A 21,665-nucleotide genomic window follows, 5' to 3' on the forward strand; every position below is an offset into this window, starting at 1 on the left:
TGATTGGAAAGACTATGGATGACTCACCCTTAATAGACTGATAAATTGTACCACTTAAAAATTATTGGGACGAGGTCCATCCTACGATGAGTAAGACTCTGTAGTATTATAAATGCAGTAGAACCCGCTTAAGCTAGATCTCAAGGGACTGTCAAAATCCGTCCGCTAGAAAAGAAATCCAACATTGCTCTACCATATAATATTATATATAAAATTTACTTCCCCATTAACCCCTTGTAACGATGATATCATTATTTTCTTCCAGTCTTATGGAATGCCCAATCGTATAGTCTATCTGTCTCACACTCAAAATCAGGAAAGGTGATCTTCAGTTACTATGGACCGAGCGTAATATAAAAATCAGAAGCTTTTCTAGAAGATAACTTCATCTACCGTCATTGATGGGACGTGTAATCTATACATCGTACTTTGTTAAAACATTGTGGCTAATATAGATCTTGTTCTTCTAACACAGAAATTAATTTCTGGAAAAAAATATTTCATTTTTTTCGAATAATATTTACAATTGATTCGTTCTCAGAAGTTTTTGTCCATACAAGAGTGGGATTAGCCCAAATGTTACCCAAATATCTTGTTGTAAATTCCAAAATATAATAGAAAATCAAATAATTGGACCATTTCCCTTTTCCTAGATAAGTTTTTGACCTTAAGAGAATGAGAAAAAGATCCAAAATCAAGGGAAAATGCTGGAAACATTGGAATGGTACAAAAAGGTTTTTTTTTTTTAAAGCAAATAAATACATATCTTGCTTTGTGAAATATTCAAGCTGCTAGTTACTCTGTTCCAGAAAGAGTCAAATTTACTGCAATTTTTCTGTTCCAGAAAGAGTCAAATTTACTGCAATTTTAGAAGTACATTTCTGTAAAGTATTTTGTTAATTTTATCATCGGCAGATTTTTGGAACTGTTAAGATTTTAATTTCAAGGTGAACAATTTCTATAGATAGAGTATAGACTGTAGAACAAACCAATAATATTGAATGAAAGCTGTGAAAAAGGTTGTCCTTTGGTTCAATTTCTTATTATTGCTACAATTGAGAAGCTTTTAGTTGATATATTTTAATACTATTGGGATTTCAGAGTTTGTTTTGAAGGAGCTATATAAATCATATCATGCTTATATATTGGTAAATATTACTTTGGCAGTGAAATCAAATTCAGATGTCTAACTAATAAGGATACTGAGGGCACTAATAAATTATTTGAAAAGTTTATGAATCGATATTTAGTCTAGAGTTGTTTATAAGTAAAATAGTTATCGGCTCAAGGTATCCTACTCAGTATATATCAGGATCTCAGAGTTGGGAAATACATGGTAAATATGAAATAATATATTGTGGACATGGAATGGAATGGATTCCATGCTGAAAAATAGAACCAAGTTAGACCAAACATACACCAGAACATAAACCTCTGGAGGAGTTTCCATATTGAAAATGTAAAGCTGTATATTTCTAATGTTATTCCAAGTTTAATTTATAAAGCTACAACAAATCCTTAAATAACAGAGAGGGGGATTCGGCAAATAGGTTATTTTTATATAAAACTGAAATATTTTATTACAGTTTTAGATAAATTTGACCTATCTGGTCAAATTTAAAATAAAATGAGTTATCAAAGCGTTCCTCGAACAGTATGTAAAATAATTTTTATTATTTTGGTATTCATCAATATAATTATGTCATGACTGACAAGTTTTATATTTAGCTATTACTTATAACATATATTTTAGAGAGCAAAACATTTATTTTGTCTCTCCTGAACAATTTTGAAAAATTAAAATGGGACATTATTATTTTAAATCAACGAAAAAAAACACTTTACTTGAAAATTTATTGAATTCATTGCATCTTTTTTTTTGGCTACGAAATACTTTTTCATCGCGTATGTCCCATTTGAAGAAACACAAATAATGTGAATGTATCATTTTTTCTTGCGAAATATGCAAAAATAAAATTCTCTCCGTAGAATTAACCTTGTCAATTCAATTAAATAGGGGTGATTCATTGAGGCTGTGTAGTTAATTATAAAGTAATTCATGATAACCTCGACACATTAGTATTTACGTAGCCAACTAAATTTGTACAAAAAATGATAACGTGATCAAAAAATGAACAAAAACCATAAAATGGTACTCATTTCTGCTGAATATTTAAGTGATTTAATAATCTGGCTAAATAAAAATACTAGAGTAGTATAAATTGAGGTACATTCATAAATGAAAATAATCTTAGACACAGAAACCAATAACATAAAAAAATATTTATTTTTAGATTTCTATATAATGTAGTTTGAATAATACTTAATAACTAAATAATATATTATAAACAAAAATTCAATAGATTAATAATTATTATATCTCATGATTATTTACGAAAATCTATTGTTTAACCAAATAATGAGAACGTGAAAGAATAAACAAAATAAATCTTGAATGGAATGTTGTAACATGGAGAGTGGAGACAATAATAAAACCATATTGAAAATTATAATAACTTCTCTTCTTTATCAGATAGTTCTTTGGGACTTGATGGATAAGATTCAGAAGATTCATCGGACTGTTTAATAGACGAATTTATTTCCGCTGAAATAACATCTTCGATAGACTCTTGAGGGCTAGCCTTTTCGGACGAGGAGGATGAGATCGAGGACATTGGTGTCAATTTACAGCAAGAACTCTTGCTTACACTTAAAGTATCCTTCGACTCGTCCTTGTTATACTCTTCATCCATTTCGACTTTGCACTTGGTAAGGGCAACAATCTGAAAGAGATATTATATTTATAAGATTTGTATACAAGATATTACAAGGGGTTGTCAACTCACTTCATAAGGAGGTGGAGGAGTACCTAAAATTGCTCTTTGGATATTGCTACCTCTTAAGATACCTGTGTCACTCTTTAAAGAGGCTGTAGAAGAACTTACAACTGAGTGTCTGGATCCACTTAATGCAATTACTCTTGATTCTTGTGATTGGCCATGATTGGTTATCACTGTGATCGATGGAGATGATTCAATGATAGTCCTTGGATTTATGACGCCCACTTCGATATCGCTAACTAATCCACGAGTTTCTTCTTTTGTGTTTATTTCCGTTGTTGAACTTGAACCAAGTTCCCGATAAGTTGAAAATATTGCAAACCAAATGTAAATAACAAAAGCAAAAAATGGAGCTATGGAATAAATAGTTGTAACAGACGTGAATATCAAATTCTAAATATTAAATATACGGTTCCATTTTTGAGATTATATTTTTACACCACTCCTTTCTGCTGCATATTGGTGAAAAATAAGTTTCCCGAAGTTGATCTGAATTTGATGGATTTTGGACAAGTTTTGGAGTCTTAACATTAAAAAAAAATATTTTTTTGGTCAAATATATATTGGTCACCGGCGAAAGAATGTATTTGCAAGGGGGGGGGGAATGATATGATGGTGACATCATCATTCTTTGTTGGACTTTTTTGACAAATTTTGTAAAATGTTTTTCTAATAAATGCCAAATTTGATACATAGCTTTTTTTAGAACAGACAAAAACTTTTTTTAAAGATTTTAGAGTTAAAATTTTTGGGAAGAAACTACATTTCAATGAATATTCGTTTTTTTTTTCGAAAATTATGACATTTTCAATTTTTTGGTAAGGACGATTTTTTATTTAGTACGATAGCTTTAAAAAAAATCCCGATGTCTCCTAGAACCCAATGGTATAGGCTTCACATTCTATAACAATTTCAATTTTCAAACTATCTCGTTCTTTGAGTAATTATATATTTAAAAAATATATTGGACAAAGCAAATACTATATTTATGATACCTGATTTAGAGCAATTTGTATATCCTTTATTGGTTGACCTATTAATTAAATTCAAAATTGAGTAGAAGCTTCAATTCAAACTGGATTATTTGTTGTTTTATAAATCAAATGAATACACATAAATTTCAAGTGTATACAATAATAGGTGAAGTTAAAAGTTCTGAGTATTTTTTTTGCTTTATTTTGAAAATATAATTAACATTGTAAGGATCACCCGATTTAGATGGTTCCAAACGGTTTTCTGGCTAATCTTTAGTTCCTGAGCAATGGAATAAGTACTGTCATGCCGATCTAACTCGACGATTTATATTATTTTATCGACATCTTCGATGTCCACACTACAGAAAAGAATTGTTGGAACCACCAACTTTTCCTTTTTCATTCGATACTCTATTGGGTTCATAAACAGTACAATTTTTTTTGTCCGTCTGCTCAGCCTTTTCACCTTGGTTGTTGTAATACAGAAGAATGTATTGAATTTTATCTTTTTTTTACTTCCATTTTGGAACGTTGTAACACACAACTAGCCTCACTAAACACACAACTATAAATGAACTTTTTTTTTAAATGTACGCTAAATATTTTAGCTTTTTTTGATGCAACGTATTAATTGTGACATATAGCTCACTAAAGACATCTAGCGAAAAACGGTCAGAAATTTTTACTTAACCTAATATAACACTTATTTTTGCATTGAAATATGGTAACTTAAACACAAAATAATTTATAAAAGAAAAAATGGCAAAATATTTCTAAAAGTACATCAAATTTAGACAACCCTAATTTTTTTTCATAAATATGCAGCATAAAATGGGTTGTAGGAGTAAAAAATATATAATCCAATCAACGGTACAGTTTAATATGGCCTCAAATCTGCTTTAAAGTGACATAATTAATATTTTAATATGCTTATTATCTACCCATAGATGCAAAAAAGAAATATTATTAGTTTTCTAATTTCAGAGGCATAAATTGGGTATATTTTGTTATTCTAAAATGTATTTTCTCACAAGTAAAAACAAATGTGACAATGGATCCAAAGTTTCCTAGGGCAAACATAACTGAGAGTACGAAAATAATATTGCATAAAATAGTCGACATAGCCATGAACATCCATGGAATCATGAGGAGTCGAGTAGACGATGCAACACCTGTGGATATTAGTTCAACATAATTAAATAAATTTTGTTGCGTTTTATTAATTTAGAAAGGCTTACCAATTAATAGAAGTAAGGAAAAAAATATATACATGGCATCATATGCTATGACGAGGCTCCAGGTGATTTTACTAAAAAAATTCAATTTTGGGTATGTCCTCATCAGAGATTTCTCGAACTATAAGAAAGTATTGTTTAGATACAAATTAAATAATATAAATACATATTAGGGTTTCTCATTTCCCGTCAAATTGTCCTTCAACGAGATCCAAGTAAATTATGGAATGAAATCATAAATAAGACTGTGAAATTTCTGTGATTTATTTATTTATTTTAATAGTACTAAAATTTAAACTGGTATTATCCTTACTTTTGTGAAAGCTTCAAAATTTATTATCCATGTTTCCTACGCTAGAAAATGCAGTCATAATTAATATTCATTTGTTACTTAAGTATAATTTTGGGTTAATGCACCTCATTTGCATTGTAGCATACATTTTTAAAAACTTTATATCGAGGCAATCTTCAATATGTCATATTGAACTTTTCATTGAATGAATTATATTAAAAAAGTGTATACATAATTGCATGTTGGATATTTTTTTTTCTTTGAAATTTCTTGTACGCGTAAAATCCATAGAAATCCCTGAAGAGAGCCCCTAATACATATGTATATCTTAACTTACGCCCTTCCGCTCTTTGTTTTTTCACATATTCCTTGATATAATAGTCGTGATTATCAATAAGTAAACAGTGGGGAACTAGTGCTGTGACCGTAAAAAGTATTCCAATTGTTGCGATAAGGGCACTGCCTGTTCGAAGCGAGAAACACCAGCAACACTTTTTCATTGTGCATTTCATAATAAACAGATCGGGTTTGATGAATTACGAATACTGTGTTCAAATAAGTTTATTAGTTATTATAATCATATTATTTTTTCAGATTGTATCCAACTTCTAATAGCCTGGTTGTTTCACATTCTCAGATAAAGCTTTCATTCAACACAATGACTACTTCTCTCGTATTACATTATGCTGAAAGAAAAAGAAAGCTCTTAGATTATTATGCCATCTATGGTTATGTACTTTCTCCTCCTCCTCCTCCAGCTGTTTTTTATTTCAAAAGAACAAGGCTAAATACAGCATATTATTATTTCAAACTCAGTTTTATGCTCGAGGGGAAAATATCTGATTGCCAACAAATAATGGATTATTCCAAGCAAAATCAATCACTTAATAGCAGCAGCATCTTTGATTTTATTTCAAGTTTGGCACATATTTTAATATTAGTTAAAAAATCCAAAATTTCAGCCTTTTGTGTCCTCCGGTTCAGGATTTAGAGACTTCTAAAGTTTCTTCCTCAACGCTACCTACCCTATTTTTAAATCGCTGTATTTTGCATGCTTTTGAAGATATTGATCAATTTTCAACCCATTTTATAGATAATTGTTTTATTTATTTATTTATTTTTGTATTGTATTATATAAGCTAAGAAAATGAGTTTTTACTCATAAAGGTGAATATTTTGACCTAAAAAAAATGAAACATGTCCCTTTTCAATTTCATTCACATTTTTATATGTTAATTTGTAATGTATCATAAACATATACAATAAGTTTCTAGAGATGTATTCGATTCCACTTAAATACTAAAGATAAAAATGTGTGTCCAGGTAGAGAAAATTTCTGAATATACTCGTATATACTAAATATTATACTCGAATTTTTGCAAAATATATAGGTACTGGGTTTTTAGCATGTAGTAAATGTTACAAAGGGTTATAGATCTTTTTTGTATTTGACAAGGAATGTGGTGTTTTTTTAATGATTTAAAAAAATTAAATCCTTAAAAAAAACTTGCTTCTTTTAATTGATATGTTCTGTACAATTTCCTCACATGTTGTAACTTATATAAATAGATTTTTCAAGTGACAATTTCTATGTCTCATTACATTTTATTTAATTACAACATCAGTCATTTGAATTACCAACTATACATTGATGGCAACATTTAATTTTGATTTAAGAAATAAAACTAAATAGTTAATATGTAATTACAAAAATATAAATGTGTGCATTTGAATTTTATAATGTGCCCAGGATACCTATCCAATAAAAATTTCATCTCAGTAGTCAAAAAGTATATTATCAACATATCAAACATCCATGGAATATTTAATTATAGCATTATCCTTATTAGAAGTACTCTAAATTATTCATTTTAAATTAGCCAATTTTGGGTTACAACTTGTATAATTTGCTTACCCAACTTTGAACTTACATAAGCAAATTGTACAAGTTGCAATTTCTTCTTCTTAAATGCATTACTTAATTACAAGATTATTTATTATATTTAAAACTGTTAACTGAAACTATAATATAATTTTGATCTATTAAAATAACATGGTTATTATGTATTTCTAAAAGTCGGCATTTTAACTATATAATGTACCATAGAGTACATATTAGCAAGGTTGTGCCCGGTATAGGTTCAGTGGTTCTATCAGTCCTGGTTTCGGTTCCTGTCTTCTGTCTCGGTTCTTTTTTATATATACTCAGTTTGGTAAAAGGCACTTGAAACAAAAAAAATTCGGTATAAGGAAGTGATACTGGATACAAACAGAACCGCAGCTACCTTATACTTGAGACAATGGTCTTCAAAGTGGGGGTCGTGAGGGGACGCTAGGAGGGGGCGCAGGAAGATGAAGAAGTGAAGATTACTTTCAGTCTACACATACATAGTACAAATGTTTCATATAAAGGGCACCTCAGCTAAAAATGTATTAGTATAGTGGTCCTTGGCATAGTAAAGTATGAGAAACCTTGGCTTAAGAAAAATTATATTTATCATATTATAGGGCTCCAAAATCTTACCAGCGGACCTGGATTTTTCTGTTTATTTTTTTAGGAAAATTTTTGTGATACAATAAAAGTAACGACGTGCTTCATTTGCATAAAATTATGAAGATGGAATATCAAAAGGTAATAAATATACCAAAAGATGCAACAAACGAAAATAATCACAATAATTGAAACCGATAAGCAATATATTACGGTCTCAGTTCGACTTTGTCGGTTTCAGTTCTAGCAGTTCAAAAACCAGAACCGTTTGAATCACTAGACCGATAAGGGCACAACCTTGCATATCAGCAAAGCACTCTTTTGATATCCACATAGTATTTATGAAATATTATGTTTCTGAAAAATGTCCCAAATAATACTTCGGCGAAATGTCTGTTCGGCAAAAATGTTTTTGGCCAATTCGCCGCTCAAGTTTTCCCTGATGGTTTTTAGATGTATTTTTTAATAGCATCCTAGGCTATTGGGAAGAAACGAAAAGCAACTACACAACTTATACATTAAGATGCATATGTGCTTCATGCATTCTCCATCACTTTTTACAAAATTATATACATATTATATGGTTATATAAATTTGTGAATAAAGGAGAGAAATAATTAAAATGTCTGTACACCAGTTAATCAGAAGAAACAAATCCAAAAGTACCCCTTCATAAGGGCGCCAACAAAATTATCTACACTGTTCTATTGTACCAATGAAGTACTTTATAAAAAGGGAGGAATAACTATTAAATTGGTAAGGTGTAATGGACGTTAGAACATGTATTTTTCTAGTGTCTTATACAGTTTTCAAAAAAATTGTTGATGCGACGTACATGAATTTTAACCCGACATTAGCATCTTCAATCTTTATTACTGCACAATATGAAAGTACTTTGTCTTAATTTTGAACCTCTCCTTTTTTTTTCAATAATGATAATTAATTGTCTGGAGAGCGTGAGAAGATATTCATATACATACTTGAATTTAATTTTATGGAATTCAATTACTGGTATTTAAAAATATCCTCTTGTGCACAATACTGAATTCTGCAATTCATAAAAACTTCATTCAATTCTCTTGATATGTAAGAAAGTTGTGTTGTTTGATTGAAGTATCATATTTTATTAGATCACAGATTTTGGTGTAGGTTATAACAGTAACAGATTTAACACTACGAAAAAAGGCGTAAAATTCCAAGGATGAATATTCAAGCTAGAGATACGACTTTGGTATCAAAATGTCTTTTTCACCATTATCTATTATATAAAACAGGTTTATAAGGAAAAAATGGAATTTGAAATTTTGTGTAACATACCTACATACAGAGTTGTCAAGTTCAAGTACGAGTAAAGAAATGAACGGCCCTCATAAAAGGTACATAAATGCATTTTAGGTTTAAAGAAATTTTATATTTGAATATAATCACAATTAAATTGATTGAATCACTGATTGCAAATGACCCTAATCGTTTTATCGCTATATCGCAGTGAATTCGTGATCGGATCGCAATTTTTTCCCTGATCCCTCCCAAGCCTGGTAATTTTCATCGAAATAGTCAAAAATTACTTCATTAATATATGTATATAGACTACACGTGGGATATTCAATTACTGCATTATGCTCATTATTGTACTTTAAATCCTTAATTTAAAGGATTTATTCATATCATTTTTAGTTACAAATTGTACAATTTCCTGTAACAAGTTTTATCTTTTATAAGAAATTGTACAAGTTGCAACTAAAAAAAAAAAGATGAATAAGTATGAATAAATAATTTAGAGAAGTTTTGATGAGAATAGTGCAAACGGAAAATATTTCATGGATATATTAATGATACAATTTAGGAGTTTTTTAATAAGAATATTGATTGTTAAGTATTATGTGTCAGGACTTGTGTAATTTTAATTGATCAAGATTAAATTATAGTATCCGTTAATCATTTGTAATTAAATAAATGATGTTGTAATTACATAAAACATAATGAAATTGTAACTTGTACATTTTGTTTATAGAATTAGCAACTTGTAAACAGCATAATAATATATCGACAGCCTACATAAAAATTAGGAATCGCATTTCTCCCTTGAAGAGGCACAGATAAAATTAGATTACGATAAATCTGGAGGGGAGCATGTCCATTTTATCCCTCCTCCTCAACCGCACCCACATGGAGCATGGTATTACTACCAGGAACTCAATACATATGCTTATATCAGTGGTTCTCAAACTTTTACATTGTGTTCCACATAAGAAAATATTATCTAAAAAATCTCCATGATAACCAAACTGAATACTTTACGATACGAGCGGAGGCTTAAACTATAATCTCATTCCTTCTAGCTGTACCCTAGAACGAGCTTACGCGTACTACTACTAGTGCCACGTGCGCCAAAGTTCGAGAACCGTTGACCTACATAGATAATAAAACACGGTATAGCTTCACGTTATTCAAACAACTGAATATGTATTCATTTTTATTTCCTCAATTATTCTGTAATAAATACAATAATATAATAATCCTAGCTATAATTAAGAAATAATGAGCCCATGGATGCCAATTTTCGGAGTACATTAATGACCTATGCCTTTTTTACATAATATATATAATGTTAGAAATTCTTGTTAATAGTAGTTAGTTTTAGTCAGTTTAATGACGTTGCAGTTGTAATGAAATAAAACGACGTTATTCTAATTTAATTTCTTCTATTTTAGTAATTATATATCTTAATCTTTGTACATTTCAACTAGGAGGATCAGTTTTACTACTAGCAACTTATTGTCATTGATAATAAGTTTATTCAATGAGCGAAGGAGAGAATGAACAACATATTCAATCGTTAATACTTATACGTACATAAATATAGAAATAATAATAAAATAGCATACTAGCACGAACACGCTATTTTAAAGATAGCCAATGAAAAATTAACAAGATTTTATTTATATTTAGCTAATTTATGTTAAAATTCTAAACTAAAACGATTTAATATAAACTATAATTATATAATAGACAAATTTCCATTATAAAACCTCATTGAATACAACTTTTTTTTTTCTGTCCATTTGATGTAAATAAGATCAAACTTGCACAACCTTTTGACATTCTTGAAAATTTAACATATGAAAATATTGATTTTGATAAATATAAGTAATTTTTTCTAATGTTTGATCCTGTGATCTATTTATTGTCATTGCCATTGCCAACTTGCCATGTTTCTTCTTCAACTCAAGATATTGTCTCAAAGTATCTTGCTTCAACCATAATGAACATTGAAGATGCATACAAAGACTAACTCGCTCATCCTATTCATATTTTCCTTTTTTAATTCGTATTTAATATACGTTCTTCCTTTTTCTATTACTAGAATAATTCGTTTTTGGCTTTTTAATTTTGTTTGTGCATTTTCGAATAGCCAACCCATACTTGAAAAAAACTTCGAGACACGGGGTATCGATCTTGTTTTATGAAGAAAATCAACTTATTTGGGAAAAATCAAACTTGCTCTCCAGATTCCAGGAATCTGGTCTGATCCGAATTAGCGTAGCTTATATAACTCAAAATTCTAAACAACTTTTATTTTATGTCTAAAGTCTGTATCTGTCTCCGTTTTTGAAATATATGCGTTATTATCATTGTTTTTCTAAGCGGGAATTACATCACACACACAGCTTGACATAAATTATTTTAAGTCTATTGAATGAAATTAGTTCAAGAGAAGACCGAGCTGTGGAGGGGGGGAGGGAGGGAAAGAGAGAAATACAGCTAGCTAGCTAGATGGTGAATCGCAGAGCTACTAGCTAGAGTTCTAGAGAAATAATAAGAAGAATTGAGCGCATTTGCGCATGGAGAAGAGAGAGGGAGAGAGAGAGAGAGAGAGAGAGAAGTTGAAGGGGGTCAAAGAATCATCAACTACTGAGGACTGGGACTGGCACAGCATTGCATCTGCTCGAGGATGGCTTGATTAGTTGTTTTGGAGATGGAAGTACTCCCTTGAGAGATGGCGGGTCAAGGCGGAGTACGGTGTTACCGGATCGTGGTGCTAGGCGACGGAGGGGTGGGCAAGTCCGCACTCACGCTCCAGTACGTGCAACACAACTTCATCGACTATCACGATCCCACCATCGAAGACGCTTATCAACAGAGAACAGTGATTGACAATGAGCCCTGTGTTCTGGATATCCTGGACACTGCGGGACAAGAAGAATTCACGACCATGCGGGAACAATACATGAGAGGAGGAGAAGGATTCGTCCTCTGCTACTCCATCTCGGATCGACACTCCTATCTTGAGGCACAAGAGTATCGCAAACTCATTCTTAGGGTAAGAAAGAATTACATCTCCCAACCACCCAAACATTGCATCCTTCATCTCAAGAATATCTTTCCATCCTATCCCTCAGTCACATCCAACACCTCTCCTCTAATGCCTAGTCGTAGTAGGTATCTCATCCTCAAATGTTGTCAAAATAGGTTTTTACATCCTTAGACAATCTATTTTTTCCATATTCTAGATAAAAAATAACTAATACAATGCAAAGAATAAGATACTCTTCTCTAATTAGCCTACTTTTCTCGTCCCAAATCCATAAAAAAGACATTTCATAGGAATTTGAAGTACATATTACATTAAATTAATTCAAATACCACTGTTTATCTTATGCATAATAAGAAGGCTCTCATTTCATTCTCTTGTCCCCTAAACTGCCGTTACTCTACAGTCATAAAATCAATATGTGTACATATTACAACATTGTATATAGAGATGGGGGCAAGTACTTTGGTACTGGAGTCATATAAGTACGGACTTCAAATATTAGTTTATAAAGTATTACTTATGAAACCCTTAAGTACATTCGACAGAAAATATCTCACCTATTCCGTGTTTAATTAGGCTTAAAAACAATGCATATTTTCTTTATTTGTTATATGTACATGTAAGTAATAAATGTTAATGACTCTGAACGTAGTTTCTAGTCGTGCCGTTTAGAAAAACGAGAATTGCTACTGATATTTTGAAAATGAAAAGCGATTCAATCTAACAATAAGACAAAATGGAATGCACAGCTAATATAATTAGATATGTCCTCGCTATTTCAGACGATAAATTGTCTTTCTTGCAAGATATTTATAAGCTAAGTTCCAATCACTTCCTATAAAAGTAAACTACCTCATAAAAGGGGTCTGAGACAAAACAATAAGTAAATGTATACTTTATTCTTAAATACATTGCAATAATTATTTGAATACCTAAAGAAAAAAGCCTAATAATTAAATTAAAATTTCAATGAAGTACTTGTACTTGACTTAAATACATCTAAATGTACTTGACGCCATCCCTGATTTAATATCAGTGAATATGTACAATGCCGTTAGAAAAATTCAGCGTTTGACGTGCAGTAAATTCCCCTTCTTTTATTTAATAGAACCAATAAGTTTATAAAAGCTAATTGTTGAGCATTTCTATACCATTTAGCTGTAATTTGATCTAATTATCTATATCCTGATGTGTTGATACTGATCTTAGAGGATTATATAGTGTGTATAAAGAAAATCCTTGAAAACAAATCTGTGAAATGTGTCTTTTATAGCCATTAAAAATGATCATGCATTGACCTTCTACTTCATCCCTTATTTAAATATAATTTGCCCAGTGTTACTTACGAAATAGTGCTTATCCAGCACCTTATTATTTATAATAAATAAATTAAGGCAAATTTTACCATCTGCAAAATCTCATAAGTCAAGTTTTCCATACTGCCAACTTGCCTAGATATATGCACAATATACTTAAATATATTGTATTCTCAAATTTACTGAGAATAATAATTTCAAACGAAAATTCCTTTAAATTATTTTATTAAAAATTGGAGTTATTTAAACATTTAATAATCTATTAAAGTTGACTTTTATAGTGATTGTATCCTAAAAATATGAATTTCTTAATTTGCTTCCATAGGTACACTCTTTCTTTTTTGTTCATAAATTCCTTTGAGTAGTCCTTAGATGTTATTTTTAGATCCATTATGCCTCTATAATATTAACTTTAGTTCATTTTTAATTACATTTCTAGTCTATTGTTTTGAACCACTATGCCGTGTCACAGTAGCGTGATACCTGTTTGACTATGTAAAATTATTCATTTAATTTTTTTTTTTTAAAGTATAACTCTTTTTTCCAAATAAGATTTTAAAATTTGATAGAATTACAAACATATTTTTTAATTTTACTATGAATTTAAAGAAACATAATACCCATTTTAGAATAAAGTTTTATTTATATAATAATTTATTCAAATAAAAGTCTCAATGATTTTTCAAATGTTATAAATCTTTCTGTTATGACTCCAATTGGGAAGATCATTTTATTTAATTTTAAGCATTGCTTGGAATATTAAATGTTTCCATGATTTTATAAATTAGTACTTTTGAAACTGTTGGGCACGCCCCTTAAGAGAGCGATTGACCGAGTATTTATAAGATTCAATTTGTTAATAAATTGACTATCTTTATAGAAAAAAGAAAAAGTAGAAAATAAGGATGGAAGTACAAATTACTAATATTTGGTGTTATTTCTGTCCTGTCTAAATAAACATAGCATTTTCTTCCTCATTGTTTTCCCCCCCTTAATTAACACATGACTTTATTATATCACATGGTTAATCTTGCTATATATCAATTTTTTTCGAACTGGATTTAATTTTTAAGATACAATCATTTATTTGATTAAAAAATACCTCTTAAAAGTTCATAAATATACCAAAAAGGAATATTTCATATGTTTTAATGTTTATTTGAGATGACATAATCCAAGTATTTCTTAACTCTTATGACTTCCTAGTGTAGTATCCAGTAATATTATTTGAAATTGTTATGTATTTAATTATTGCATAATGTCAAATACAATAATTTTATTTTTGTATTATAGTTTTCTTGGAATATTAAATGTTTCCATGATTGTATAAATGAGTAATTTTGAAACTGTGGGCCACGCCCCTTAAGAGAGTGTAAATCAACTAGAGGGGAGTTTAGACGAGTATTATTCTTTTAAAATTACTATTATTTGAAAAGATTATTTTATTAAAGAAATTAATTATCTTAATAAAAGATAAAAAGGTAGAAAAAACGCTTCTTTATAATGAGAAAAAGTGTAAAGTTGTTCAATACTATCTGAGGAAGGTGCAATTCAATAAACATGAGAAACATTGATGTTAGTAAACTTATTTTGCAACGACTTATATTTGTCCTAATTTACATTAGTTCTAATTTTCGATCTGTATCATGACATCTTACTGTAAATATATTATAATTTAACTTACATTTTCTGAATGTATGTCATACGAGTACACCAATCAGTTTTTTCTCAAACGTTTTTACATCCGGCACCTTTCAAATGTATAAAAGACATTGAAGACGCCCTTGGGTAAAATAGGGTTAAAACGAGAATAAAAAAGAACTATTAAGTCTAGCTGCTTCGGCAGGTGAGTCGTTACACACTCCTTAACGGATTCCGACTTCCATGGCAACCATCCTGCTGTCTTAAGCAACCTACACCTTTCCTGTTATCTGATGAGCGTTTTCTCAGTTTTGTAATGAACAAATCATAAGGATAACTGTAAATAATAATAATATCTTAATTCATATAGCTCCTTTATAAAGACAGGCTTACAAGTGTTTATGTGCACATTGCACATAAACACTTAATCTCATTTTAGGCTGCTCCACAAAGGAACGCCGTGGTCTGAGTTTAGATATGAAGCCACTCAGTTTGTCAGATGAGGAATAGTCAAATGTCAGAATATATAATTTTATAAAGTAACCCCTGCGACAATCAGGAGGCATCTCCGTGTACCACGGCAACCACTTCAAGAAACACTGGTCTAAATATCCCATCCATAGAGTTTTATTTTTGAAAAAAAAAATACCTTCCGAGGTTTAATTAAGCTTTGCCTATTTTGTTTATTCTAGGTCCATGGATTCTCAAGTTTCTTTTTATTTCGATTTAAATTAATTTCTTCTACGTAAAAAAAATCCTTCTTTATATAGATCTATATAGAGATAAACAAATAAGAGATTTTATCATTGTCGTCTTGGTTTCAAATTATTTGCTATTATGAAATTGTTTTTTGATAATTTTAATTATTTTTGTCGGAGGGGAAGAAAAGGGGAAACTACTTTAATTTTAAGTTGAATATTGTTTTTCTTATTTTTATACTTTTTTCATTATAGGTAAGAGACGAGGACTCAGTACCCATGATCTTGGTTGCCAATAAAGTAGATTTGGAGGTTTACGGTAAACGCAAGGTGAGCCCTGAGGAGGGAAACGCTCTTGCCGATAAATTTGGATGCCCTTTTATAGAAACTTCTGCTGCGCAGCGGCGTCGTATTGACGACGTCTTTCATACCCTAGTCAGAGAAATCAGAAAAAATAAAGTAAATTTATCCTCTATTTATTTATTCTTTACTATATTATCATGTTCTTTGATGATTTCTTACAATATGAAATAATTAGATACTTTCTTGTGCGGAAAAGTCTGTCATATTTCATGTATAAGTTGTAAGCTTTCATCCGTATCGAATGTTGAATATTAAGAAATTTTACCATTAAGTGGATGTTTATGTAAACATACATTCAATTATAATTAATTTCTTAATTGAGGTGCAACTTATTATGTTTCAAGTAAAATATTCGATTTCTTTACTCTATAAAAGGAATTAAAAATTATCATATATTCTCTACCTATCTATTGCAACTTCTAATTATGAACATTTATTGTTCCAAAATATTAATACTGTCTCTTTAATAATATGTATGGAAGATTCGTTCTTTGATAATAGTTTTCGAAATTTCGCATTTGATTAGTTACAATTTAAAAAAACTACGTGAAGTCTTCAATAAATCAATGACTTGTATATCCAAAATATAGGTTGTTTCCGTGAATTACAATTGCATGCATAGAGAACCCATAGATAAGGTTTATAATTTTGCCAATAATAACAGTTACCCTTTTCCATTCTGTTTTTGGGGATAGCATTGAAAATTGTAATTCAATGAATGCAATCTCTTGTATGAGGAATAATTAAACGAAAAGGGGTTGATATTAAAGCATAAGTTGCTTCCGATTAAAAAAAAAGAATCAAGTCTTGAGTATGAGTATGATACCGACTCTTTTGAAGTTTTTTTATTTTATAATTCTTCCTTGATAGGACTGTATATCTAAAATATCAATTATCATCTTGAGAAGGCTGTGAGTTTGCCTCCTATGTAGCATCAGAAGGACTTTAAGTCGATCCGTGGACTGGGGATGACCCCAGACGAGGATCACTTATCATTAACTTATACTCATATTGTACTATTTACGAATTTTTCTTGTATTTACCACGAATCTTTCTTTATTATTCAAGAGATCACAGACACTGTATTTCAATTTTCCGTTATTAAAACTCAACGCTCTCCTCAAAAAATGAGATAAAAAGCGAAACTAAGACGTTTAGTCAAAATCGTAAACCATACTCGAGAGAAGCAGTAACAGAGTGGCATAACTTTGATAGGGAGGTCATCTGTAAATTTTACTGCCCCTACGTTAAAGGATTTAAAAAAATACTTTTCTTAAAGGCTTACCTTCTTGAAAATTTTAAACTCCGAAAATATTCATTGGAGTAAGATAACTTGGATCCGCTGCTCCTCCACGACTGCCCTGGGTCAATTTGCTCCATACATTTGTGAAATATCCCTATATTAATCCATGCTCCTTACATTTGAAGATAAAATTAATTCTTCATTTTTTATAGGTGCTTCGTGCTTGGATATCATTTTTTGTCGATGTACATAGTTTTTTCAGTAGCTTAAATCACACAAAAAAAAACTTGATAACATGTCAAACTTCAATTTGTATTCAGCTTCTTCTTGAATTAATTACATAAAGGAAGCTTTTATCATGAAATAGTTAAATACAAGATTCTCTGAGATCCCGGACTACATGTTTTACATACATATATTAATATATGATATACTTTCAGGAAGAACGCTCAAAAGCAAATGAAATATCCCGATGGAAAAAATTATGGGCAACGATATCTCGAAAAACCAAAAGAAAAAAAAATCAAGACTGAGAATAATAATAGTTTAGATAAGATATATATTGATATATATAACAAAGGAGATATTTTGTATATGCATATAAAATATTAAAGACACGCGTATATCTACATATTATGTATATAGTATACATATGGATTTTGTTATAAATATGAGCTATTATAGACATTTTTATTATGTATTATGTAATCAATACTCTCCTCTAATTTCTTTATTTTTTTTTAATGGTTTTAATATATTATATACATATATGTATATAATATGTAAATATATTTATTTATATATATATATACTTCATATGGATTGATACATAAAACAGAAAGATGTATTATAATTATGCTCTTGAAGCTTTAAACTAGTCGTATGCTGCTTAACGGAGTTAGTCAACATGGTTTTTTTTTAAATGTTAGATATCAAGTTTCTTCCGAAGAGATCATACTCACTAACGAATAACTTCATACCACTCTAAGGATTTCTTTGCTTTCCTAAACAAGGAAATTCTAAATTTTTTGAATTTTTTTTTTTTTTTTTTTTTTTTTTTTTTTTTTTTTTCAAATCATTTTGATGATAAAATGTAATTTTGTCTCTCAGGGTATACTAATTAATTACTACTACTACTACTACTACACCTCGAAAACGACTATAATTTCTATCACTATTTTTTAATATATATTTCTAAAATTATTTTTCCTTCAATTATTTTTTATGTCGCTTCTGTGAAGTAAAGCTGTAACAAAAAAGAAAGAAATATTTATTTAAAATAAAAATATTTTATTATGTTTCGTTGGGTCATTATCGTTATATTTTGTTATGTTTGTTTTTTCCTCTTTTGCTCATTTTATATATAATTATAAAATGAATATCTGTTATTGTTTATAAAAATTATGTTGATGAATATACAAAATCACATTATGTAATGCTTATTTTCTTTAAGGGAAAGAAATATGTTTCTCATCTACGCATCTATAGGAGAGTGGACGATTTTTAGGAAAGACAGTATGAATAAACAACAGGCTGTATTTTTAATAGTGTTGGATCGGTTCTAGAACTGATTTCCTAATCAGTCTTCTTTTTTTAATCAGTCAGATCTTTCTTACCATGTATCGGTTCTTAGACCGATACATCGTTTTTGCAGTCCCAGGGTCTTAGCTATCGTTTAATTTTCTACACTCCTAGCTTAGATTGATTGATATAAGAAATTAATGAATTATAAGTAGAATGTATAATAATATACGTTCTAACTTCTACTCACACACTTCCTACATTTAACTTCAATTATTTTTTCTCCATAGAAAAAGAAATACACTTCTTCCTCTTTGAAAGAGTTTATGAACTATGATGAAACTTCAGGGTCTCAGCTGATGTAGTTTCCATAAAGACCGGTCTTAGGACTGCAGTCTTCTTAGACCAATCCAACACTTATTTTTGACATTGAAAAATTATATTGATAATTAATTAAAGATTGTTATCAATTAAATTATCATTGTCACTCTCAATCATAGGTTCTAAAATGGTCCTATCCATTTCTAATCAGTTATTTGAAGAACTGTTTGAATCTTCATCTTCACTTTTCTGATGCACTATATCTTCCTAAATTACGAAATTGTATGTATAGTGTGGAAATACAAAGTAACGTCGATATCATTCTCCCTAATCTTCGCTAATATTATTATATTAAAAGAAATGATCGAATAAATTTATGAAAACTCATTTGAAAATAGCCACAACCCATGGATTCTAAAATAAATAATTGCAATTTTAACAACTTAATGAAAAATATATAGGCTAATTTAATAAGTTGAAAAGGATTTTAATATACTAAAACTAGGACGTACACGTATTATATATTTTATTCAGAATTATTTCATTAACGCTTTGAAAAACTCGAGAATTTTGTAAAACTTGTCAAAAGACAACTTTTAAAGGCTTGTACTAGATTGCCCGCACGTCATACTTTCTCTTTCTATCTAAAAAAATTGGAGACAGAGCCATAGTTGATATTTAACTATCGCAACCTTTTAATAATAGGGAAATCACGTGGTACGTCAAGTGTAGGGACGTGAAATGAAGCGAAGAATATATTGAATGAGGAAGAGGAGAAGGATCTTGACTTTTTCAAGTTATCTGGATAATTAACGCTTCGAAGGGTCACAAAAGTAGATGGAAGGTCTCATTGTGTGGAAGGGCATACATAAATAAAGAAAAGAAGAATCCTAAAATAAATTCAATACATTTTAGTATATTAATAAATATATAAACATTTAATAACTAACAAATTAAACAGTTAGCAAAAAATATATGATTGACAAAAATCCTACAGAAACAAAACCTAAACAAATGAATCAGCATGTAACAAAATAGAGCCATCACAAGAAATTGATAGATTAAAATATATAATAAATGAACCAAACTCATATTTCTTCTCAAAAGACCACAATTCCAAAGCCATTCGATGACAGTCTCCTCGTCGCAAACAATATTCTTTGGAAATTCTGTAACCTTCATCCCATGATATACCAATTAAAAATGAAGTGGAGGATGGGAAATTTCTCATTCAAACTGTGCTCGGGAAATATTATTTTACACAAGTTTTAATCAAGCATAATCAATTACATTCGATTGATGATGCAAACAATTTCTACATACATAGATTGAAATATACAATGCGAATTCCAAAAATGGTCTAATCCTACATAAAACCTATTCGAACAATTTTGATCGATAATATTATAACACAATTTAGTGATACATATTATAGTATATATTAAGACTTCGTATAGATAACAGACAAATAATTAAGTTTGAGCAGGGCACATAATTAAAGGCTATGCGTCAATATGATAAAATTTGATTTGTTCATATCTTTCAAATAAGAAAATTATTTAAATTACATTATTAGTAATGACGTGTGATTGTATAATCCTACCTGTAAACTTATTCCAACAATTATGATCGATAAATTCCTCACAAAATCAAATGATAATTAATGTAATATAATATTAAGACTTATTAAACCCGTTAACGCCTGAGTTACTATATATAGTATGCTTGAAGGAGCAGGCTTCTGCAGCTATAAATTTATATTTATTTGGATGAAAGTACACAAGATGCAATATCAACATGTTCTTAACTCGTTTCAAACCAGATCAGACTGCCTCATTGTTTTAACGGACCGGTAGGAGCCATAATACACGACCGTTAACAACGCATAAAATGATATCAAATTTCAAACGAGTAATAATTGGTTTTAAAATTAACATAGGGCTACATGGTTCTCCAGACTTTAAAAGTATTAGTTGAATTTGCATTACGTCAATTTTCATTGCTTTGGATTTAATAGGAGATAAATTATGAGGTTTACAGTACCGCCTACTTTATAAAGGGTACAGTTTTAGAATTAAGAGTTTTTTTAAACCGTTTTTTTTTGGGAACACTTAGTTGTACAGCTTTAAAAACCAGTTTATCTGATTCAACAGACAATTTTGTTTAAGTTATGTCTACAATGCGTTGAAAATGACCTCCGAGTACAACCGTCGAGTAGAAAACATTTTCGCCCTCCGTGCAGGCCGTGCCCCTAAAGAGGTTATCGACTTTATTAAGGTGTTCTCTGCCACCGTGTACAAAGTCGCAAAAGCGTTTTGCAGGTTGCAGCCGGAAGACCATATCTCTACCAGCTAGACGGTGCTCATATAAGCCATTTGGTACAAAATTGGCTTTCGGACAATTTGGAGATGT

The 21,665-nt window shown here is 29.9% G+C and overlaps 2 protein-coding genes across 4 annotated transcripts; one reads left to right on the top strand and one right to left on the bottom strand.

Moving 5' to 3' along the window:
* Positions 1-2,268: 2,268 nt before the first annotated feature.
* Positions 2,269-21,002, bottom strand: LOC121129001 (uncharacterized). Of its 3 annotated transcripts, XM_040724635.2 has the most exons (7): positions 20,857-21,002; positions 17,454-17,676; positions 5,679-6,027; positions 5,053-5,170; positions 4,846-4,986; positions 2,847-3,193; positions 2,269-2,783 (listed from the first exon to the last, which is right to left on the bottom strand). In XM_040724635.2, the coding sequence occupies exons 4-7, from the start codon at positions 5,153-5,155 to the stop codon at positions 2,508-2,510; spliced, it is 867 nt and encodes a 288-aa protein (XP_040580569.1). In that variant the 5' UTR covers positions 5,156-5,170; positions 5,679-6,027; positions 17,454-17,676; positions 20,857-21,002; the 3' UTR covers positions 2,269-2,507. The 3 variants fall into 3 exon arrangements, with proteins under 3 accessions (XP_040580569.1, XP_040580571.1, XP_040580568.1); XM_040724637.2 differs by lacking the exon at positions 17,454-17,676; XM_040724634.2 differs by lacking the exons at positions 17,454-17,676; positions 20,857-21,002 and adding an exon at positions 9,891-10,459.
* Ric (Ras-related protein interacting with calmodulin) lies at positions 11,698-18,842 on the top strand. Its single transcript, XM_040724638.1, has 3 exons — positions 11,698-12,156; positions 16,061-16,264; positions 17,852-18,842. The coding sequence occupies exons 1-3, from the start codon at positions 11,833-11,835 to the stop codon at positions 17,942-17,944; spliced, it is 621 nt and encodes a 206-aa protein (XP_040580572.1). The 5' UTR covers positions 11,698-11,832; the 3' UTR covers positions 17,945-18,842.
* Positions 21,003-21,665: the final 663 nt, after the last annotated feature.

This window comes from Lepeophtheirus salmonis, chromosome 14, assembly GCF_016086655.4.
Source record: "Lepeophtheirus salmonis chromosome 14, UVic_Lsal_1.4, whole genome shotgun sequence".
NCBI lineage: Eukaryota > Metazoa > Arthropoda > Copepoda > Siphonostomatoida > Caligidae > Lepeophtheirus > Lepeophtheirus salmonis.